This window comes from Vidua chalybeata, chromosome 6 (genome assembly GCF_026979565.1).
Source record: "Vidua chalybeata isolate OUT-0048 chromosome 6, bVidCha1 merged haplotype, whole genome shotgun sequence".
NCBI lineage: Eukaryota > Metazoa > Chordata > Aves > Passeriformes > Viduidae > Vidua > Vidua chalybeata.
The window spans coordinates 27,586,052-27,602,028 of record NC_071535.1 but is presented as its reverse complement, the minus strand read 5'-3'; the positions used below and the strand labels follow the sequence as shown (position 1 = coordinate 27,602,028).

The 15,977-nt window shown below is 36.2% G+C and overlaps 1 protein-coding gene across 2 annotated transcripts in view; it reads right to left on the bottom strand.

The window, feature by feature from the left end:
- PRKD1 (protein kinase D1) overlaps nucleotides 1-15,977 on the bottom strand; it is a 118,046-nt gene that overhangs the window by 18,254 nt on the left and 83,815 nt on the right. For both annotated transcript variants that reach the window (XM_053946482.1, XM_053946483.1), the window contains 6 exons: nucleotides 11,280-11,490; nucleotides 9,560-9,637; nucleotides 6,440-6,644; nucleotides 3,897-4,020; nucleotides 3,040-3,117; nucleotides 2,185-2,464 (listed from right to left, as the gene is read on the bottom strand). In XM_053946482.1, coding sequence (XP_053802457.1) covers nucleotides 2,185-2,464; nucleotides 3,040-3,117; nucleotides 3,897-4,020; nucleotides 6,440-6,644; nucleotides 9,560-9,637; nucleotides 11,280-11,490 — 976 coding nt within the window. The remainder of the gene's footprint in view (nucleotides 1-2,184; nucleotides 2,465-3,039; nucleotides 3,118-3,896; nucleotides 4,021-6,439; nucleotides 6,645-9,559; nucleotides 9,638-11,279; nucleotides 11,491-15,977) is intronic.

The following is a 15,977-nucleotide window of genomic DNA, read 5'->3' as shown; positions in this document are numbered from 1 at the left end:
GGACCAATTAGGTCAGCTTGTTTGTCTACCAGCTAATATAAAATTATAACAGCCCACAAACACATGAATTTAACAACAGCTTTGCAGTGTACAGAAAAACTAGAATTATACAATTCATTAATAAATTTTTAATAATGAAATCTCATAATAAGCTTCTTACTTGCTTTTTTCAATTCTACTTTGATGCTTTGTATCTCTCCCAAGTAACAACTGCAACTAAACTGGTTTTATTTAATGGATTTAATAATAATTTTGATTTATTTAGTCACCTACAACATAGTTGATGCTATTCAGATGAAGGCAAATACACATTCAAATTAGACTGCATACTGTTACAAGTAATACACATTTCAACTAGCTTAACAAACATTATTAAAACTTAAAAATTAAAACAGACATAGTGGAAACAAAACCTTGCACCTGCATTTTAATACACATGCTTCAACTTCTATCAATGTGGAGCTTAGGATGTTATAAGCATGTCACAAGCACTTGAACTGCAAACTTACTGAGGCAAAATTCAGAATATGCCTACTGCAAACTGCATTACACAAAGGAAATAGTTTGGGAAGGAAAGCATGCTTCTTGGGACCACAGTCACTTCTTTCTCCTACTTCTGTGTAGAATCCCATTCATGCTGGCTTTCCATTTGTTTAAGTAAAAATTTCAAAACCAGTGTCTCCTATTATAAGGCCTATATTACACACTGAAGACACTTGCTACTACCCATCAGCACTAATCCTAGTTGCAGTAAGTAACATGAGTAACATGGCTTATTCCCTTTCCTTAGAAGGACTGCTTTTGGCACAGAATGTTTCAGTTATGGAGAGGTTTTTAATCATTGCCAACTTGTTTTCAAAAATATGTAGTGCTGTGTTTACAGGGAAAAAAGCATGGACAAAGACAAGTCTTAGACTTTGAGCAAAAGAAAGAAGGTTGCTATCATTCTCACTGTCCACAAGAAATTACTCTAAACGTCTCAAATGACCTTAATTTTTGCACATATAACCCAAAGATAGCTACTAACTTGTAAAGAAATTTTTCAAACTTCCCAAGAGGGAGATAAGACAGCTGTCATGCCCAGTCCAGTATTTTAGGAGATTTTTTTAGCTACACTGGACTCAAACCAGGAGCACTAGGCAACTAGTCTGATGGAAATGACATGCAGAATTTGACACTATTTTATACAAGATCCCATTCGAGAAAGCAAAGGACATTGCTGATCTAATCTGATATGTGAGCTTTTGTGCCTGGAGATGCAATGCCACAGCCTGTTGTATTACTTGGTTTCTGAAGGGCTTGTGGTCTCATTAGCATTTTGTGCTACATTAATAGCATCCAGATGTCAAGTGCTAAAGTGGGTGTACATTGCAACAAAAGGTCTGATCCAAATTATGTAGACATATCCAAATTCTCTTTACACTCACTAGGCTGAACAGAAGTACAGAGCAACCACAGCAGCACATGGCTAGTAGTAGGGAATTGTTTGCTCTGTGCTACTTCATTATCAGTACCCAAGACAGATTTAAACAGGTCTCATATTTGGTTTACATAAACTGTCACTTTGCTAGAGAATTACACAAAGGTATGTAAATTGGAAGCTAAGATATATTCAGTCCTTTTGGTCCTGGATAACACGCATGCCTTGTTGTGCCTAGAATAGCTGTTCTTCACACTTGAGCTCTTTTCATCTCAGCATGGGACAATGTTTGAGGCAGCTGTACAGCCAAATATAATGAAAGGGAGCATATCATCTGTGCTGCAGTGACCCCAAGAGTGAGGAGCTACTTCTGCAGACAGCTAGACACATAAATTACAGTCAGGATGGGAAAAAAACTCTATAAGTTCTGAAGTAGATCTCAGAAAATTTCAACCCTGTGCACAAGGAGGCTATTCCTCACACCAGTAATGCAAATTTGAATTAGAAGCCTTACTAATTTCATAGCTATTTGCTTACTAAAATATCTGCATCTTGTATATCAATACAGATGTCCTACTGTAAACTGAAAACACATGGATGAGAAATTGTGGTGTTTAAAATAATATGGAAGACAAGTGACAAGCCATGACAGAATAGCCTTTACCAGCTGTGCAGTACATCCTTTCAATGTGTGCAGAAGACTGAGCAATGTCATTTGAGACGTGATTCTCAATATCAGAAATGGAGGAAATGAACAGACTTACTGTGCAGGCTGGGTCCTGACCCAGCTGATGCCCCTTTAGGGATGACAGGCATCAGGGCGTGCTGTATTGCCATCTCCCACATTCGTGCCACATCAATGCCAACACCGCTGCTGATAACGCTGTTATTCAGTGGAACACTTGAGAGGTTGTCTATGTTTTCTCCAACATAATAGACTATATTTGCTGTGCTTATTTCAAAACAGTGAGGATTGGCTCCTTGAGGCAGCAAAGTGAAAGTTTTTGCAGGTTCCAGAGACAAAATTTCAGACAATGGGATTTCCTAAAATGAAAAAAAATATTTTACTTTCTGTGTAAAGATTATCAACATAAAAAACTTCAGCATGAGCTTTATTTGATTAGTTTATGATATCAGTTGTTGCCTTTTACCACATGCTTCTTGTACAAACAAAAAGGCTCTTGTAACCTGAAACTCTGTGACACAGATGGCTGTTGATGGCAAAATACTAAATGTTTCTCTCCAAGACTAAATAGAACTTTAATTATTTAAATGAGCTTATCAAAGAGAGTAGTGAGGTACCCTCAGAGAAAAAGCAGGGCCATCCATATATCAAGAGAACTCCATTAGAAAATAAAACCTTGCTGACTTCTCATATAAAAACTTTTCATTTCCACAACACACATCTCATAGGTCCTCATTAGCTGACACCTTTCTGATCAGAGACTTGTTTTTGAAAAGCAGAACACTCATACGCAGTTTAAATAATGAAAAAAATAAAAAAAACCCCAAAACCTAGATAGAAGTTACACTATTAGTGTACTTTTAGTAAGCATCAATTTAGCAATTTTGTCCTTATATTCTGCTGGTATGAAAAGAGGTTGAAAAATATTCCTTACTTTGTAATATTTGCTTCCAGTATCATTTTGAAAAAGTGTAATGCATTTGCTGTCCAGCCTCCAGTAGTGTCGCTTTCTCTGCAATGAAAAACAAGTAAATTAATGAAATGGTCATTTTGCAAAAGCACCACTGCCAAAATGTTTCCTTAGTTTGAAGAGATGTACTGTGAACAATAAAGACCCAATTACTATTATAAGATTTTAATGAAGACTTTCTAATTGAATTTAGAATTTATAGACCTCTTATTATGCTCTGCTATTTCAGAATAGCTCTGTTAAAACTGTACAAGGTTTAAAAATTTAAAATGTCATTCTGATGTCTGCATTACATTCAGCACAATTTGCTGATATATATGATCCTAGAGCAACTGAAATTTCTTTTTGTATCTCTTATAACACCCTAGCTCACTTTTGAAGGTCACATACTGAAGGCTTTATTCATGTTCTAGCAGGTTGAAATGAAAATAGCCTTCTTCTACACTGAATCTGCTTTATAAAAGTCTCAATTCAACTGGCAGTAATGTATCAGGGAAAGTGCAGCTGGAAAGTAAAGCTACTTTACAGAACATTATGTTTACATAACATTATGTTTCACTTCCTTAAGAATGATTTTACATTTGGCTGCCTATGATAATGCAACAGATATATTCAGATGGTTTTTGCATGTTTTAACTGTCTCCTGTTCTTACAAGCAGCGCCAGTCCTATTTATGATAGGAATTGGGACTTTAGGAATCATAAAAATTGCAAAAAATGCCTTACATGAGTAACTGTAAATTATCAGAATATTGTTAGAATTTGTTTCTATGCTATAACATAACACGTACTGGAAGACAGGTCTTCTGTAACAATTCTTACCAGTGTGTCCTTGCTTGTATAGTGAACCATCCAACCCTCCTTCATTACTGTGCTACTTCTCCTTTTTGTGTGCTTCACAGACTGTACCACTCTCATTAATGGAATATTGTTGCTGGTTGAAGGGCTTAAGAATAAAACATTAAAGGCTTTTAAAAAGAAGATAACTTTGGACAAAAAGAAAAAAGAATCTTTAAAATCAGAATACATGTATACACACACAGAGAAAATATCCACTTTTATTTTTATCATTGTTAGCAGATCTGGTTTGTACATTATTTTGTTTTGTCATTCCAAGTATCTTGAGATTACAAAGAAAAAAGGCTACACCAAGGGAATGTCAGACACCTTCTGAAGGCTTACATTACAAAAATATTTCTAAAGATGAGCTAAGAAAAGGGGCAAATGACTAGGGCCTTAGCTAGGCTGTGGAAGCCATTGCTCAAGCTTGTGCCCTGTATGATTCAGAGCAGTACTTAATCTTGAATCTCTCATAACCTACACAGACACTGTACATCAGATTACTGTCCTGTGATCTTGCTTAGGCTTAAACACACCAGTGTTTGATGTGCCAGTTTAGAGAGCAGAAAACATCTCAGCTGCCCAGCTGCACCCACCCTGGCCAGGCATAGCAGAGAATCTGCTGGAACCTCTCAGAGAAAGAGATTTAAGCCACTCTGCACTCAAAGACTTAAGGTGAAACCATTTGCCTGCACACTGTAACTTTCTACCATTCAGCCAACACACAGTAAGATGGGAAGCCATGGGAATGTGACAGCATGCCTGATAGCACCATCAGATAAAATCTGGTAGTAACCAGAAGCAACCTAGCCCATCATCCTTGCTGTTAGAGTTGACAACTCCTAAAGCAGATTCTGTGTAATGGAATATGGTCTCAATCTGTTCAGTCCCAATCATGAATACTCAGTTATTCCTGGCAGAAATTTAAACAGTGATGCTGCACTGTATGTGAAAACAGAGCACAATACTGCTCTTGTATTATGCCCTGCTAGCAAAGCTATTGGTGCAACAACTCCAACAAAAAAGGGCCGATCGTGTCTAGGAAAAGAATAATATATTAAGTTCCCAAAGTTGTTGTGAATGTAGATGTCTGCAGATGGCCCTGCTTCAATGTAATGCATCCTGGAAATAAGTTTTATGAATTGGTAGTTTCCCATCAAAATGCAGAAAGTGCTGTCTGAAAGTTTAATTAAGTATATAGCATATAGTTAACATCTCTTTTCTGCCTAAAAATTATTTAATCATCTGCAGTTTCTATTTAGATATTCTTGTCTGTACTGACAAAAGGTTTACTTTTTATTTGCCTTTTATAATCACTTAAAAAATATCCATGGATATGGAAACTATCCTTAGAAATAACTGCATAGAGGTATTACTGGAGGAATGTCGCTTACATAAGTAAAACATGTACCTTAGTTATAGATGTTTTCTTGGCACAGTTGGGTATTTTTATTTTGAAAACTTGCAATGCTGTCTGCTTCATAAAACTTGGAAAGCTAAAATGTTCTGTGACAATGATTTCGCGATCTAACCACAGGCTCATATTCCAATTATACAAGGTGTCTATACATCATACACATTGTACCTATGCAGATAAATATGACAGTAATTTACCACTGCATAAAGTAAAACTGCATATTGTTGAAATGGATTGCTTCCTATTAGTGCAACAGGTGTAGGACAGTAACACAGAAATAAGGGGAATATATTACTGAGAGAGACTCCCAACAACAAAATAAAAGAGGAAATTGCGGTCAAACAGACCTGTGAAAGAAAAATGTTTTATAAGGTATAGATCCCTTAAAGGTATAGTTCCCTTGCATCAAGGAAACTACAGCTGAAATTACCTTAATATATTTTTGACTCCCCGACAATGAATAATCCCTATTTTTTCCACAGTATTTGGGCAGTTCCAATAAGTGAATATTTCTTCTCTTAATTCACTTCTGAGGTATGTTGCACAACTCAGTTCCTGTTTTCCTTCCTGAACAGTCATTTCAAAGCACTAATCCATTTTGTGACTTGCCTCAAATTACTACTTTAAGTTTGTCAAACTTTCCTTTTTAATAAAGACATCTAAAAATACAAACAATCTAGATCCAATTATACCATAGCCACTTATACATTTTGTTTATTTATCTAAATGTCCAGGCATTGCACTGTTAAACCAGGGAAAGAACACCTTGGAAAATAAGTAAACAATATATAAATATTTTACTAGTACTTATGCAAAGAGTTTCATATCATTTCACATCATTTTCATATAAGAACAGACCTGTAAGAACTACTTTTGCATAAGTTTTCAAATGCTACTTCAACTTGACAATAAAGCTTCCTTTAAATTACTAATGCATAAAATCAGCAAAGCATTCTCACTGCACTTTCAAACACACAACGTTTCACCAGTGTTCCCCATTCTAAATGAGTGACAAGAGTGACAATGTACATTCCCCCTTGAGCCCCAGACATGATTGGTACAAATAAATACAAAGGAAGATGGAAGGTACACTCAGTCCCCAGCTCACCTGATCATCCTGTTAGATTCATCGTGATCCAGATCAGCATCCTGCATTTCTCCATTGTCACTATGGCATCCTGTCATTGACATCTCTGAATCATGAGCCATAGATTCTTCCATGTCATCTATAAAGCCACTGTTTCTTTCACTGTCATTGTCATCACTCCCTTCTTCCATGACCACATCAGACTCAGCCCCAGGACTAAGAAGGTCTGGAATACCATTTCGCAAGTTATTATCTAAAAACACGTGCAACAAAACTCCAACTACAACATGCTGGCATATTTTAAGCTTTCAAAAAACTCAAGTTCTCTTTGGAAGTCTATTGCCTGCATCTAGACAATATAAGTAGACAATTACTTAAAATGTGAACTCTATATTCCTTTGCACAGGAACAGTGTTTTCTGTGAAGCCTGCACAAAGCAGCACAATAATCAATACCACTGAAACAATGCTTCCCGCCATTAGAAAAGAAATACTAAACAAGTACCAAAACCAAAGACTTAGGGTTTAACTGATTTGACTATACCATGGCTTTAATAGCATAATCTATTTTATATTTAAATTACATTAAACTTTCCAGTTTCCAAATTCAATATGCCTAAGCAAGGAATCAGAGTAAGAAACAACTTTTTGTTGCATTGTTGCTTGTGAATGGATTTATTTGGAATATAAAATCATTAGTCCAGTCAGAGGGTGAAGACAGCATTAGTTTTTTCTGGGATGCTGCAGTGTTTCAGAAATTTGAAGTAAGGTTAAAATCACATGGAACACATCAAATAGTTTCTCCTAGCAACTTTTGCCTAATTGTGTGGAGGAAGGCTCTTGACAGCCAGTGTAGGCAATGTAACACAAGAAGAAGCACACTGAATTGTCTGACAGCAAAATGTTTGGAATTGATGGCATTTCACTGAAATTAGATGCGCACATCTGAAAAGTTTGTTTTCATGTGCAATAGTCTTAAGTTATTTGGATATAAATTACTGATGTGTGATTAAGAGACACATACTTCATCTCTAGCAGAACCAGTCATTCAGTCATGAATGATACTTCACAGTGCAAAGCTCTCTCTTTGCTATTCTTACACCACTTTTAAAATATCTATTTTTAATAAACCTACAATCAGTTAAAAATAACTCCTTACAGTTTGTATATAATGCATTTACTAATGACACCACTCTTGGAATTTCATTACTCAACTCTTTTTTCACTTACTATTTTAGGGAAAATGCATCACACAGCAGATGGACAAAATGACAGATACTGTATTTTGTTTATTAAGTTTGAAAATAATGTGAACCAAATTACTGCCAAAATACAAATGACATACAAGATAAAATTGCCTTTGCTAATCCCCGTGCCCTCTATCAATCATTTAGGACACACAATTCAGAGTTCTATGAGGATTCTATGTATATCATACTAAGAATATTATTTGGTGTATAAAAGCCAAGTTCTATTAAATTTTAAGATTGCAGTCTTCAAGGACTATAATTGGAGTAAGCCCAGAATATGTATTCTCACCCCACAAGATACTGCACAATCTTTCCTGAGACAAACTATCACTTCCGATCAGCTCAGCATCAGATTCACGTGTAAGGAGGAAAGTCCAAACAAAAGTAGCATGTTGCTTGTGAAGCAAAGGTGGGGAGAGGGAAGAGGGGATGTGTTGTAGGGATGAAATACACCTGCCTCAGATGGAAAGAAGGAATTTGGAGGAGTAATTCAAAAACAAATGTAAATTTTGTTCATTTAGTTCAGTTGTGCAGAAACACTGTTTCTGTTTCTGAGTTTATGTTCCTTCCTGTCTTCTCACAGCACTTTAGATCACTCCTCCCTAAAACTGCATCTATGCAGGAAAAAGTTTATCATTTATAAGCAGATTTAGGTACTGTCTCAGACTACAAATCTCAGGAAAAACTTTACACTCCTATCAATGGAATGAACATTTCATAGTGTATATTTTAGTTTTTGAAAACCAAACCACAAATTTCCATTAGCAACATTACTTGCACTCCTGAAGAAATAGTTGTGTTGTGGGGTGGTTAATGGTTAAATGAGGTATAAATGGCGCAAGATTAAAAAAAAAGAAAAAATAACAGCGACTCCAAGAGTCCAGTGAGAGGTGCATCAGAAAGGACTTCAATAGGAAGATATCATCTACTTTCCAGAAAATCATGCACTTTGTCACATTTCAAGTGGAATACTTAGTACTTGTAGGAATTTTCCTATTAAACATAAAAATTTCATAGTGATACAGTAACACTACTATGAGAAATACTATGAAAAATATTAGTTAATATTCCTAATTTTGGAATTTCTTGATATGTCTTCAATAAAGTAGACCACTGATTTAAAGGAAAAAGAATGCATCATAAGGTAATAATTAACCTCACAAGCAGTTTAGGCTGACAACACACAATATACATTAGAAACTGAGCACTTCACCATACTTCTCATTCCCTTATCACACAGGAAAGTGACATTTTCAAGGCAATCAACAACTCATCTACAGCCACTCCTTTTTTCCTCCAGTACCATCTGTCAAGCCTACCCATACACCCTTATACTTAACTCAAAACCAGTAGCACATGCATGGGAAAATCAGCAGATAGTCAAGACTTGATCTGGGGCAACTGGTATGATTATTTTTATGCCATCAGTAAACGGTGGAATTTTTTTCTGAAGGGCATTCCTAGTTATTCTAGGTATGTTTTTTCCTTCTCAGGAAGATCATCCCTAACCACTTTTTTCTCCCCTCACATTAAAAGAAAATTTTTGTGCTTCTAGCTGACAGGTAAGTGCCAACTTCTCACATGTAGCTTTTGGCTTTCCTCTGGCATTCTGCATTTACCAGGCACTATCACAGGGCTGACATCACCTCTGTGGTAGAGCTTAGCCTGTCTGCCAGTGCTACCCATTTGGAAGAAACACTCAGAAGGGATGGTGTATGAGCTACTCACAGCATTCCTCTCACACTTCATCTTCAATATACAACAGAAATATTGCAGAGGAAAGGCCACCCCCAAGCAAAGGAAAAATGTGTTTGTACACATCACAGTTTTGTATTTCTTTTATTTAACTGATGGTTTAAACAGTGACAGGAACAATTGTTAATGCAACTTACCTCCATTAATGGCAACTTCCCCCAGGCAGTTATTTGGCACTTTAGGAGCACAGCGTTTGTGACAATTGAATCTACAGTCTGGTAAGTGAAAAAGGGATACAGCCAAATTATTTCTCTTTCTGTGACACAATTATATTTTTCCTGCTATCCAGCCTATAGATATTAAGCCCTATCATTTCATTAATACAGGTCATATGTTCAGAGACTGTGCACTAGCCTGGCGCCATGCTGCCTGTCAGTGGAAGGGACAGGATGAAGATGCTAGAAGCACATTTCTGAGGGGAAAAAATGCCTTTCCAAGGGTAGCTGAGTGGAGTGGCACTACAGCAGCCAAAGAGATGCTCAGCTCATCTAGGGGAGTGATGAGGAGACACAAGTGCTTGGCTCCAAAGCCAAAGCTGCCTTTCCAGTGAAAGAAGAATGGGCTGTAGTGTATCAGCTGCAGTTTAAGGGACTGACTACATAGGAAATACTGATGACTGAAAATTGAAACAGAAGAACCCTAGCCAACAATGTTAAGTGAGAAAATATTTGTTTTTTACATCACAAGGCAAATTCTAGATAGCTTGCAACTACAGGTTCCTTCAGTCTTTTCCCTATTTTCCAATTTTTTTTTTTTTTTTTTTTTTTTACTTTTTTTTCATATGTGTAAGTAGCACTTCATTAGATGTCACGGGAATTGTTTTCTTTTGGCTTATGAGCACACTTTACTTAAACTAAGAGCTGTAAGTTACTAACACACCAGGAAAACCAGGGTCAGGAAGGAAAAAATATACTAAGGCTGTCCATATGCTTGTAATTATTAAGATTGATCCAAACACCAACTAGAGGTACAGCAGTGCCAAACTACAGATAATTTTTTTTTTTTTTTTTAATTAGGTTAATATTTGCTTAGGTTACCAGGATTCTGAAATGAACTGAAATAGGGATGCTTTGATAGATATTTTACTTTAGTTAAATTGAATACAACTTTTTTTAAGTTAAATAAATACAACTTTGAATTTTGCAGGGTTTAAAGAACTAACACAAAGTAATTAATTTTTTGACAGTTATTATTTATTGTAATAGAAGGAAGGTGATCTTAAGCATCCATTAGCTAACATTCCAACCCCATAGCATGCACAATGCTTTGTATTTACAGGCTAAGGCTGGCTAAGGTGAGCCAGCAATCTAGGCTACGATCCAAGGGGCCTGACTCACTTCAGCACCTACTAAGTTACACAATGCCATGCGACTTGAGAGCACATTAGTCACACTGAAAAAATGTGGGTTTAAATTCTCATAACGCCATCTTATTTTACTTCCATTACAACTTCCCCAAAACACTGAGCTGCTGAGGCTCAGGCATATGCTTCAATTCAAACACAGGACTTTGTACATCAAAAACAATGAAGATAAGAATATAGTCCATTATGTTAACTGTTCTGCTGTAAGCACAGGTTCACCTATGCCAAATACAAGATCATTTACACCTGAATGAAAAATGCGAGCTACTGCACATACACCAAAGGGTAAGAATGAGCAGCCTTTCAGCCAGCTCCTACACAACACCAATTACTGTAATTTTGACTGCAGCTTAATACAGTGTAATTGTACATGTGCCTACAACTAGACAGTTCAGCGAGGAAATCATTAATAAGGCTACATAGTAACCACTCAAACACTAATTTATTAATTTTATTATGCTTAGCTTTTATGTTCTTAAAGGACATTCACTTACCTTTGCATTGCAAACCCTGTCTAAAAAGCCCTTTGAGAAGCTTCTTGCAGTACTGGCAAACTGTTGGACGGGTGTAGGAGTGGATGACAAATGTATGAGGCACTTTAACCTTTGACAGTAAAATCTTGTCTAGTTGAATAGGTCGTCCAATGTAGGACTGTGAATTTGACCTCTTCTCTCGCCCAGTGTATGACTCCGATGGTGTCTTTTGCTATAAAATACATAAAAAGGAGTTTTGTATTATTTTTTAAAAGAATATCATATTCATATATTCCCTCAGTTCAATAACACTGTCATATGTCATAAAAAGTCATGTAAGTGCCTTTAAACACTAATATAACATGCATCATGCTCCTCTCAGACTGCTTTTGAAAAATTTGAATGGTACTGACCACCTTTGCCAATACTACTATCATATACTTCATATTGTGACTTAAACAGGTTTTTATTTTAAAAAATTAATCAAAATTAAAATGCTCATTAAAATTTCTCAGAAAAGCATTGTACATTCTGATAAAAACCATTTTTACCTCTTATTTTCTGTTTTACATCAAAAGTAACTTTAAAAGGCTGTACTTTTTGTATAAACATTAAAAAATTACGTGATTCTACATGCATATAGATTAATGATAGAAAAACTATTTATTTATAATTTTTGCTATTGCTAACTGCACCACATTTAGATTATATTATTATTACACAATGGATCACAATAGGTATTTAAAGATGTGTGCATATATATATAAATACACACACACCTTTAAATACCTATTTTATAAAGTATGTGTATATATATATATTTGATGTGAGACACAGTCTAAGGCATGAAATCCAACGAATTTCTAGAATAAATGAGTTACCTTATTTTCTCTACTAAATTTAGATGTACATATGATAATTAACCCAGAAAACAACTCACCTAGAAAACTGCTTTCTCCTAATACTTGCCCTTGAGAAACAACCAAACTACACCCACAATTAACATTGAAAGGAGAAAAAAAAGTGAGAAAATGCAGCTTGATTAATTAAAACTCAGCATCTTCTCATTACCATCCACAAATAATCTGATAACTGAACACTAGAAAACAAATCACTCAGAATGAGCCTGCACTATTCAAAAACTGTAGTAGCTGAAGCTTCAGGTAGACATTAACTTGAAACATTGCTTAGATTCAAACACATAATGCTATAGAAATTCCTCCATCTGATTACTATTTCCCAGTCACAAAAATATAGAAAAATACATTTCTGGATGCTTCTTTCTGAGACTTTTGGAGTAAAAAGGAATTGAGAAGTCATTTTAATGGCAGAAGAGCCTATGGAATTAGTCCCCAGCTTTGCCTTCACAGGGTATTTGCCATGGGGGGAAAAAAAATTTCTTCCTTACAAAGTTCATTCATTCCTTACAAAGATTTCTTACTGCGAAGAAAAATTCTTTTATTACACTGTAGAATTAGGTGTCTTTTCCAAGAAGCATAAAGATCCACTGTACTAATGCAGTCCTTTCAAATAAAGGAAAAATATGCAAAATACATTGTATGAGCCAGGTACATATGGTCACCACAAAGAAACTAGATTGAAAGTATAAGAAAGCATCTATCTTTTCTGTATCACAAATAAAATTGGAAAAAGTATGAGCACATACTCTGATATTATGGGTTTATTACTTCCTGAGGTTTAAATCTTCATGCTCTGCAAACCACTTATGCATAGTAAAAAACCCCAAACAATTAATTAGTCTCAATTTGAGAATAAATTTCTTTCGTATTTGTTAACTACTAATAAAATTTGCCTAATATTTCTAAGGCAGATTACACTAAGTTTTATGAAGTCCACATGAAGAGGCCTGCAAAATGGGAAGCAGAAGACCATCAGGACAGAAGAACAGGACACATATTCTGCACAAACTGCATTGTTCAGCTAGTACGAACCACCTGGAAATTACAACCCTCAGTGTTTGTGGACAGGGCTCACAAGGAACAGTGAGAAACAGAGATGCAGTTCTCTCAGTTTTATGCCTGTGTAGAACAGAAACAATTTTGGTCCAGATTGACTCTATTTCATAGTCCTAGTTCAGTTACTGCCTCAGTACAAGTTACAGCCTCAACCCTACCCTATGACTGGAGACTTAGCCCTGAGTTTGCTCTTCAGTGTCCACAAGCAGAGTTTTACTTGTGGCATACTACAATTTAATGTAAATATTTTCTTTTTGAATAAAAAAAATCCTAAAGGGTTCATCTTCCTTATAATCATGACTTGCAATGCATTAGTCACAACACTTTGCTCTCTCTTTCTTGAATCTGGACATTTGGTGGATATTTTGCATGTAGTGATACTATTCTCTTAAAATGAAGTTTAACCGAAAAGGAGTGAGATTATGTAAGGAAAAGAGTTTTAGTGCTTGCTTTCATTATGTCACTGTAACAAACTAATATTTCAGTTTACCATTCTTAGCACTAGAGATATTTCTTGACAATCTTATCCTTGTCTGCAGTAAAAGTGATCCAAATATCTCCTAATGCCATCATTTCTCTTAGAACCCTGACTAATATAATCCAAATTAAACCTATTTTCTATGATCACACTTTGCTTTCATTTTCCAAATAATTGCCTAATCAAAAATTATTTTGGCAACCGAATACTGCTAAAAGCAAAGTCCAAATTACTTATAACTAGGTGACTTCATGCTTAAAGGATTTTAGGAAACTGGTTTGGCTGTTTTCCTCACCAAATGCCTTGCAGGTTTTAGAAACTTCCGTGGTATTGCTGAAATGTACTGAGACTAATCTTGGGCAGTTATGATTAACAGAGAGAGACGGTCTTCCCTACAGATTTGGTTCTGACCTAGATGTCTGGTCAAATCTCAGGTGTGGTACAGTACAAGTGTGGGACAAATTATTTGCTACATTTTTTGCTCAGATTGATGGCAAATTTTTCAGTTTTAATGTGCTAATGTATGTTTCTGAGAAAATGTCAGGTTGAACAAAAAGTGAATTCTAGATGCTCTACATTGAGTTGATTGCTTCTGAGATAACTCCGAAACAGTTACTCATCATACCTTGATCAAATAGAGTTACCATTAATAAAGCTTTTGTCATGTTGTTTGGTAGGGTTTTTTTCTCAAAATTTGTATAAGTCAATGCACAGTTATAATTTCTGAAATATTTACTTCAAGTCTCATTTCACATGGCTGCCAAGTTGTACTCCTGAACAGGCAATTAACTAGGCTTTTGTTAGTAAATCGTAAGTGTTCTCTACAGCTCAAGCAGTAATGGATACTAAACAAAAGATAAAACACTGGAAAACCTACTGTAAGATGACAATCTTCAAGTCCAATTTATAGAGAAAAGTATTTCAGCTTTTCTTTGCCATTCCACAAGTGCTGGGCTGCTGGTGTGCCAGCAGCGTAGCACACCATGTAAGGCACCAGCACTTCTCAACTTACAGTGCCTTCAGGTCAAGAGGTAACGCCAAGTTTCACCTTCTCCCATGCAAGAAAAGACATCAGAATTCATGGATCTGGCCTCACTCCTGCATGCCCAGTCCTGCTATGCCTGTCTCCATTCCCTCACTCTTCCAGCCAGAGACATTGTGCCTCCTGGGTCCTGCTAAAAGGTAGCAGGGGAAGGGAAGCTGGTGACAGATAACTCATGGCAGCAGCAGCTGGAGCATCTTCCACACCTTCTCATGACTGACTGATTAAGAGGAGCACCTCCTCCCTCATGTCAGATAAGCTTCTCCTCTCAATATTGTCCAAAAATCCTGTCAAGATCCCTCAACTCTAACTTCCAGCACTCCCAGCATCAGATAGATGCCACAATTTTAAGCCCCTGGAAGCATAAGAAACCAGGAACTATCCTATTTTCACTGGAAAAGCAAGAATCTCCTCCACAAGGCACCTTCTCCTTCAGCTGGCATGCCTGGTTTGTTAGAAAGATAAATGAGTTTTTCCTGGTAGCCAGCCAGACTACTGACTCAGCAAGTCTGGAAACTTCCCAGGAAATGATTGCTTAACCAGATTACACCATGGAAACTAACAGCCTGCACAGTTCCAAATACTAAACAGTCCTTTAGAACAATCATCCCAGCAAGGTAATCTATACTTTAAGAGCTCAAGAGTCTGATTTTTCAAGTGACAACAAATACCAAGAAATGCATGCATTTACTGAATACTGGACTGTCCAACTAAGCCAGTGACACTGATCATATCCAGATACTTCAATTATGTTTTTTAACTGTAAGACTATCTAATATAATCCAGTTTGCTTACTCTTATTTGGGGAAAAAAAAAAAAAAGTTGGTTTTTTTTTGTTTTTTTAATTCCAAGAAGGAAGATGTGCCAATCTTTTCCCCAACGTGGGGCATTCCTCATCACTTTTGTTTAACTGAAGCCTTGCTTCCTCTTCTTGTTCAATTTCTTTGAATTTTTGGAATATACTGAAGCCCCTCGTGTGAGTTCTGGTGAGCTTTGTTGAAAGCTACTAGAAGACACAACAATTTGTCTACATTAGCCAGAAGCATAAAATCATTGTACAGTCATTGCAGGAAGAAGACAGTCCCCCAAAGGTAAAAATAGCTCAGCAGATCTTTCCTGTCTTTTCTACTTTGTCCAAATACACTGCAAAATGCAATTAAGAAAGTGAAATAAATACTGATTTCCCCACCAATGGATTTAGCTGTTCCTATTACCTGGATGAG